Source organism: Protomyctophum bolini, assembly GCF_963924005.1.
Source record: "Protomyctophum bolini genome assembly, chromosome: 11".
Taxonomy (NCBI): Eukaryota; Metazoa; Chordata; class Actinopteri; order Myctophiformes; family Myctophidae; genus Protomyctophum; species Protomyctophum bolini.
In genome coordinates, this window is record NC_137872.1 from 13277986 (window position 1) to 13286373 (window position 8388).

General features: G+C 45.9%; 1 protein-coding gene across 2 annotated transcripts in view; it reads left to right on the top strand.

Moving 5' to 3' along the window:
* ntn1b (netrin 1b) overlaps positions 1–8388 on the top strand; it is a 58805-nt gene that overhangs the window by 42786 nt on the left and 7631 nt on the right. For both annotated transcript variants that reach the window (XM_080776037.1, XM_080776038.1), the window contains exons 5-6: positions 558–611; positions 3073–3147. In XM_080776037.1, the coding sequence (XP_080632163.1) occupies positions 558–611; positions 3073–3147 (129 nt within the window). The remainder of the gene's footprint in view (positions 1–557; positions 612–3072; positions 3148–8388) is intronic.

Consider the following 8388-nt stretch of genomic DNA (forward strand, 5'->3'; position numbering starts at 1 on the left):
ACAAGCATCGCAGTGATATGCTTGGCGAGGGTCCACCGCGATAAATTAAACCTGTGAACCTGCTCGAATATAGGATTTCTTTAATTTCGCTGGGAAAGGTAACAAATTTAGTGTAAAAGTTAGAGGAAATTGGGGTTCTAGAATGCGAGTAGGACATATTTAGTTTCTCGTATACTGCAGAGATTGTATAATGTGTTTTAGTTTTAATAGCTTGATATATAAAAAATAGTTTTTGTGATTGCCAACTCTAATTTGAAACGACACCGGAGCCCTTGGATTGCGGCACCTTACAGTGCAACACACAGCTACTTCAGTACATAATGCATCTATATCCATCTGTCAAAATCAGCTGCATTAAACACAAATGCATTCAAATCGTTTCATAGTTGTTCCAAGGGTTAGCCTAAGGAGAATAACCTGGAAATTGAGCTCTCCACAAGTCCACATATAATGTATCCATGTATACTGTAAATATAATCATCATAGAAGTCTCACTTATTCTGCTTGCTTAGCAGTACAGTATGTTAAATGTCTATTTTCATCTCTCTTTCTCACAGAGATCCCAGTTGCGTCTCCTACTGCAACGTACATCAGCTCTGAGGAGCCTTCAGGTGAGAACTACAGCATTCTTATATATATTTTGGCGACAAAGTGTAAAAAAGACTTTATTCCTTTTGAGGGACACGTCACAGTCACACCACATTGTTGCCAAAGCATAAATCATGCGGCTGATTCGCACATTTGCAAAAGACTACAGTATGTATACCTATATGCCTACCTTACTCACGTGCATTCAATCATATCTTTCTGGCATGTGCGTGTTTTTTTCCCATTACCGTAATTCTCCAGGCCCCCATTCATAGCTCCACTAAACTAAACACACGTCAGTAAGTGTTGCTGTTGATGTAAACTCCAGATATTTGGTCAGCGCTCCCGCTGGCCTCGCTGCCTCTATTCCCAGCCCGCCTCTCGGCCTCCCCAGGGTATCACCCATAATCTGATTACATGCTTCATTTGCACCAGTTTGTTTTTCAATCAAGGCTGGCGGCACTGAGACCGGAGACCTGCCCTTGCTCACTTATTTACACCCCATTGTTCACGCACAACGACTTGAGGTTTCAAGTCAGACTGCTGATTATAGATGACACTCTGTCGTTAATATTTACATGTGTTTCTGTCACTGCACAACACATGGCCAGTTGAGTTGAGTACTCTGTGATGTGCTTATAATGTGACAAATTGAGCTCTAAATCTGGTGCCGTGGCCAGTTTGTTTTGGGTTCAGTTTCAGATTCGGTTTGGCTTACAGTGCAGGTTTGGTAAAACACAGGCAATGTCACTTTTGATCATTAGCACCCTCTGTAAACTGACAATGTGGCGCCACTGATTTCATTGAGCTCCATTGAGAGTCCTGGTTCCAGCTTTCAGGAAGCTGCCTGCGCTGTGAGGAGTTTGGATTCCTGTCATGAGCCTGTGTACACACAGAGAGACAACCCTCCAAATTAGGAACAGTGTGGTCCCCAGGGACCCTGCAGAATGACGGTGGCCCTGTTGGAGAGGCCTCACAAAGGGGACGTTTGTCCTCACAGCAGGGGGTTGGCCCTTAATGAGAGCGATGGGTGTGATGGCTCAGCGTTGGGATTGTGCTGCAGGGCTAATGGGCAACGCCAGCTATCAAAGGAAGGTATGATGAAGGCCCCCAGAGGCCAACGGGAAACAAAGAGGGCCCCCGCCCTCGCCACTTCATTTACATGGAAATCAGGCGTGGTCGATATGGACTCGTCAAATTCATTTACTTTGGGATTTCCCCTTTTTTCATTTCTCCCGCCACCCTGAAAGCTGCCGGGCGTTTCTCTAGAAATGTTTTCTACATATACATGCAGCACCCCCCCACCCCCCATCCCAGCACCACCGCCCCAACCCGCCTGCTTTCCGACGGGGCGTTTTTTTCTTCCTCCGTCGTTACCCAGGCAACCTCATTCACACGGAGTACAATGGGAAAGAAAAGGGAAGACTGGACAGAGGGCTGGAAGAAATAATGAAGTTTGTCCATATTCAGGCAAGCTGAAAGGTCCCCCTCTCTCCCGAATGCCCCCTCCTTTCCCCTCTGACCGCCCAACCCAACTTTCCCATCCCCCCCTTATTGCTTGGGGATAGGTTTTTTGGGGGGAGCAACACCAGGAGATGATCTGGTTCCAATTTGTGTCAGTCAGTGAAAAGTGGAGGGAACAAACGATTTAAATTTTCAATTTGGCCTCTGGTATCACTACTAGTTCCCTCGTTACAGGAGGTGCCTGGCACGCTGACGAGACGACCTCAGCGGACATCGATGGAGCCTAATTTTGGCACATGTGTGAAGCCAGGTCAACACACACTGGTGTCAGAGGGGTCACGGTGGACCCTTAAGCCATTAATCATGAGCCTGTGACTCTGTCTGTACACGGCTTGGCTCTTGAATCTTCTGCGAGAGCCGCAGCCTGTTTGGCTGCGAGTGCGAGTGGCGCTGAAGCATATTCACTTTCACGCCTTTCACACCTTTAGGTTTTTCTGTCAAAGAGGGCAGAGTAACTTTTTTTTTGCTAAGCTACTAGCTAATTTCCCTCTGTGAACTTCCTTTGTACTGGAGTGACCTTCCCAGCCCTCAGAGCTGACACAATGCATGCCAGCACTTTCACGGAGCAGCGGACCTGAGTGGACAAGTGGGAGTCCGCTGACAGACCCAGAAAGATCTATGCAAGCCTTAATCTGTTTAGGCTGGGGAATGTCAAAGGCATTGGGCAGGGGCGGGACGACATGACACAAGGGACCACATGCAGAAGCAGGTTGAGCATTTAGACTAGAGACTTGATTGATTTGGTGTTATGAGATTGCACATATACAATGATGCCGAACGACATACAGTATAGAGCGACTTTATCTTTTTTTTAATCTTCATTCATTTTATATCATTCTATTGTGAATCCTTTCATAAGCTGGCAAACCTTTTTAGTGACCCAACCTTGATAACTATTGATAACCATGAAATATTTCCTGTGATACATATTTCTGTCTCTCTCTCACCCTGGTTCCTCAGACTGTGATTCTCATTGCAAGGCGTCCAAAGGAAAGATGAAGATCACCATGAAGAAGTACTGCAAGAAAGACTATGGTGAGTGAATGTCTGAGGCCAGACGTCGGCCCGTGGCCGATGTCTTTATTAATCACATCCGATCCGCACCAGGAGTCCTCCTCTCTGTGTTTCTGGGCCACTGTTGCCATGACTTACTGACACTCCCACGGATTAAAGTCACCGCATCAAAGGGGGAAGCGGTGTCGGGGTTGAGCCCTGTGGGACGCCGCTGACTGGCGGAGTAGTCAGTGTCAGAGGCTCACAGGTATAGTGCTGGTTTCTGGGAAATCAAACATGGAATCTGAGCAAATTCGATATTTTCTGAAGGTCATGTTCAGAACCGGCGAGAGGAATTATTGATCCTGGGCCAGTGCTGTTCAAAATCAAACCACACCTCTACAGATGTTGTCTACCCTAATTGTACTCCTATATGTCATACAATCATAATTACCCCGAAAGGGCCCACGTCCTTCATGTTATATACATTTCACATTACAGTTTTATGATTATACAGTATATTTGCCGTGTTTATGGCATTGATAGATGCAAATACAGTAATACACAGTGCACATTCCTTAATTGACTCACTTTAGATTTAATATATAATTGAATATATTACATTTGAAGTGTTTATAGCCTACATTGACTGACTGTAGTAGTGATTTGAAATCAATAGTAGTGAAATCAATAATTGAGGCTTTAACCAGTTGTGATTCTGCTTCCGGAGGTCCACAGAATAGTCTCCCGCTGCATGTTCTCTACAAAACCATGCACCTATACTAAAAATTTTTTATTCATTACTTTGAATAATAAATAAGAATGTAAAATATCAATGCATTCAAGGCTCAATGGGGTGAGTAATCGATAGGAACAAAAAGGTCATATTTTGAGGAAATCAAAGGCAAAAAAAGCAAAGTGTGCATGTCGTCTCCCCCCCCCAAGGCTGTGGTTTAATTATTAGCAGCCCTGCATGTTTATACTCTCAGAAACCTACAGTGTCCCTATTCTGGGCCAAACATTTAGCGGAAATAGCAAATCTACAAGCTTACACTATTTTCAGCAAAGACAATTGGCGCAGAGGGGACCATATACAGTACAGTAGAGACCCCTGGGGGTCTACTGGGCTCACTGTGCACCTCTTATATACAGTACAGTATAGAGACCCATGGGGGTCTACTGGGGTCACTGTGCACCTCTTATATACAGTACAGTAGAGACCCCTGGGGGTCTACTGGGGTCACTGTGCACCTCTTATATACAGTACAGTAGAGACCCATGGGGGTCTACTGGGGTCACTGTGCACCTCATATATACAGTACAGTATAGAGACCCATGGGGGTCTACTGGGGTCACTGTGCACCTCTTATATACAGTACAGTATAGAGACCCATGGGGGTCTACTGGGGTCACTGTGCACCTCTTATATACAGTACAGTATAGAGACCCATGGGGGTCTACTGGGGTCACTGTGCACCTCTTATATACAGTACAGTATAGAGACCCATGGGGGTCTACTGGGGTCACTGTGCACCTCTTATATACAGTACAGTAGAGACCCATGGGGGTCTACCATGGGCTCACTGTGCACCTCTTATATACAGTACAGTAGAGACCCCTGGGGGTCTACTGGGGTCACTGTGCACCTCTTATATACAGTACAGTATAGAGACCCATGGGGGTCTACTGGGGTCACTGTGCACCTCATATATACAGTACAGTATAGAGACCCATGGGGGTCTACTGGGGTCACTGTGCACCTCTTATATACAGTACAGTATAGAGACCCATGGGGGTCTACTGGGGTCACTGTGCACCTCTTATATACAGTACAGTATAGAGACCCATGGGGGTCTACTGGGGTCACTGTGCACCTCTTATATACAGTACAGTATAGAGACCCATGGGGGTCTACTGGGGTCACTGTGCACCTCTTATATACAGTACAGTAGAGACCCATGGGGGTCTACCATGGGCTCACTGTGCACCTCTTATATACAGTACAGTAGAGACCCCTGGGGGTCTACTGGGGTCACTGTGCACCTCTTATATACAGTACAGTATAGAGACCCATGGGGGTCTACTGGGGTCACTGTGCACCTCTTATATACAGTACAGTAGAGACCCCTGGGGGTCTACTGGGGTCACTGTGCACCTCATATATACAGTACAGTATAGAGACCCATGGGGGTCTACTGGGCTCACTGTGCACCTCTTATATACAGTACAGTAGAGACCCCTGGGGGTCTACTGGGGTCACTGTGCACCTCATATATACAGTACAGTATAGAGACCCATGGGGGTCTACTGGGGTCACTGTGCACCTCTTATATACAGTACAGTATAGAGACCCCTGGGGGTCTACTGGGGTCACTGTGCACCTCTTATATACAGTACAGTAGAGACCCCTGGGGGTCTACTGGGGTCACTGTGCACCTCTTCACCAATCCTGCAGTCCCTCCCTCGTCTCAGTGCTGCCAGTCTTAATCTGCTATCAATGGCTGCTCCACAGTGACAGAATGGCAGACTTGCAAAAGACAATGTATTATTTAATGCTCCCCTGCTTCTATAAAAGGACTCGTGCTACTGTTAGCCTCCATTCCAGTCCCTCCAGAACCCTCTCTTCTTTCTCCCCTTCCAAGCACCACCCCACCATATGGTCTCACCGCGCTCACAATAACCTTAATATAAATATTAAGAGGAGTCTACTGCACGCTCTCCATTAAGGCAGAGGGGGAAAAAACAGGTTGATGGACGTGAGCGCCACGCCAAGTCAACCTGAGGCGCTTGGCAAAGCTCTCAGGCATTTTTACAGCTAATCCCAGCTTGAAAACAGCAGCCAAAACACACAGCAATCACATTATATTGTCAATGAATCCACAGAAGCAGCTGACAGCCGTATAATGCAGCGTCAGGTAGACGGATATTGTGTTACAAAATTAGAGCCCGACCGATGCCAGATCTTTGCGTCCAATTTACTTTTAATGAGTGTTCTAATCAATTAAAAAAAAACTTGGTTTAAGTTTCTATATGAAAAGAACATTTAACTTTAATTATACAATGGCCAAGCCAACAAGTAAATATAAAATGCATATAGAGTGAAATTTTATTTAACCACGTATATGCCCTATAAAATAAAACGACCACCACCAAATAATAGATCTACATTCTATCTTGTTTATTAAACAAAAAAAGATTAGGACACATTGGCAACATAATGGCCAAATTAAGGAAATTGTCATAAAAAAAGTAAAATAATGACGGCCAGAGCGATATATCGGTCGGGCTCTATGCCTAATGACACATCCATCAACACTTATTTTTTATTTATTTTTTGCTGTGGAACACAACTCTATATTTTCGGGTTTCTCCGAGCCCGTTTTAAATCCTGCTTCCCTCACAAATTCAATAGGTATTAGGTACTACAGTATACTGTACAACCTGAAGCGAAAAGGAAATTTGATGTTGGTATGATGGATGATATTAGGCTATTATCCCCCTTGTTCTGGATCCAAAGCAGAAACCGCAACACTGGAACATCATACCTGTGGCCCCCAAGACCCCCGTCTTGGGGGTGGGTGGGTGGGGGTTGAGGGGGACATAAGACAGAGGCGGTAGCAGCATGAAGGATTGTACGGTATACCTATAAGGCTCCTCACACGCATCCATCGGCCCGCTGTCTGAGATATACGCTTTGGTTGCGCTGTCCTGCTGTGCAGGCCTACATTTACCCACGCGGCAAAGGATCCCCCCTCCCCTGTTCACATTTTCCACCTCATCAATCACAGAAATATAATGGTCGATCTGCTATCAGCAGATCCACGTCATGTAAGCCACAGAACAAATCTCCACAGTCGCAGGATTGGGGAGTGGGCGGGGGCGGGGGGGGGGGGGCTCTTCTTCCTTTGACTTGAGAAGAATACAGTATGTTCTCTGCTTTCAGCCAAGACTTCCAGACTACAGTATATCCTCATGAAACAAAGACAATAAGAGTGTTCTTATACTCCGGGCTTCAGACACAACCTGACATTTGTCTTAGTTAACCACTTAAGCCCTATTTTCAAAAATGTTCCAAGATTTTCCTCCTTTTTTTATTGCCAATCTACAAGATCACAAAATGTCGCAATGTAATTATATAAATCGAAGATTTATATGACATATATAATGACTACAATGACATGCCCAAAGCAGGGACGCCAGGGGTAACGTGGTTAGACTACAGCTGCAGTGTATTGTTGGACACTTTTACTTTTGCATTCAAGCCAATTTCCTTATTGCTTACAGACATATTAATTAATATTGCACACATAATGGGGGTTCACAATTTCATCCTATGATGGAATGCATCCAGACCCACAAAGGTTGTTTCCCATTCACCTGTTTCACTTCTCATTTGAAATATTTGTGTCAATGATACATAGCGTTTTGCAAAATGTCCAACTTCATTTTATTTTTGCTTCCTCCATTGATTTCTTTGGTTAACACCACCGGGGAGCCAAGAATCAGCTCATCATTTTCAACCTTTTCTGTCGGTTTCAATCTTAATCACCACAGCCAGGACGGGCCCTGCATCTATAAATCAGTCAAGACTGCTTCATGAAAAGCAGGCGGGTCCCCGGTGGGGTTCTGCTTTCCTCTGAACTTCATCGAAAAAGTCTGGAAGCGGATGATTGTGCCATAAATATGCAGAGGTTGAATGGCAGACATCTCTCCTTCAAGGATGCATTCCTCTCCCCTCTAATTCATTTCTCAGGCCTGTCGCGGGGGTCCTTTGTGGTGCTTCTCTCTGTTCTTTTGGGGGCCATAACCCCCCCCCCCCCCCCTACACACACACACACACACACACTCCCCCCCCTCCCCAAGTGTGAGTGGCGGTGTGGGCCCCTGGGGGTCGCGGGAAGGGGCCCTCTGTTTAAACACAGTTGTGCACTCTGCCGGGCGCGGAGCATTCCGCGGGGCACAAACAGGTGGTAAATTAAGCAGACGCTGACGGATTGCCACCCCGGAGGAGGAGAAAGAAATATGTCGTGTTTATTCGCTCTTTGTTTTTCATCGCCACCGTAGCTACGGAGACGGAGGGCACAAAGGGATTATATTCTCTCCCTGACACCCTTCTGCACGCATGCACGCATGCACACACACACACACACACACACACACACACACACACACACACACATATACCTGTGTAGACACACACACGTGCACATACTCCCTTCTCTATGCTGCCGGGGGGGATAATGAATCAAAGGGCTGCATGTTTGCTGACGTTCATGGGATGGT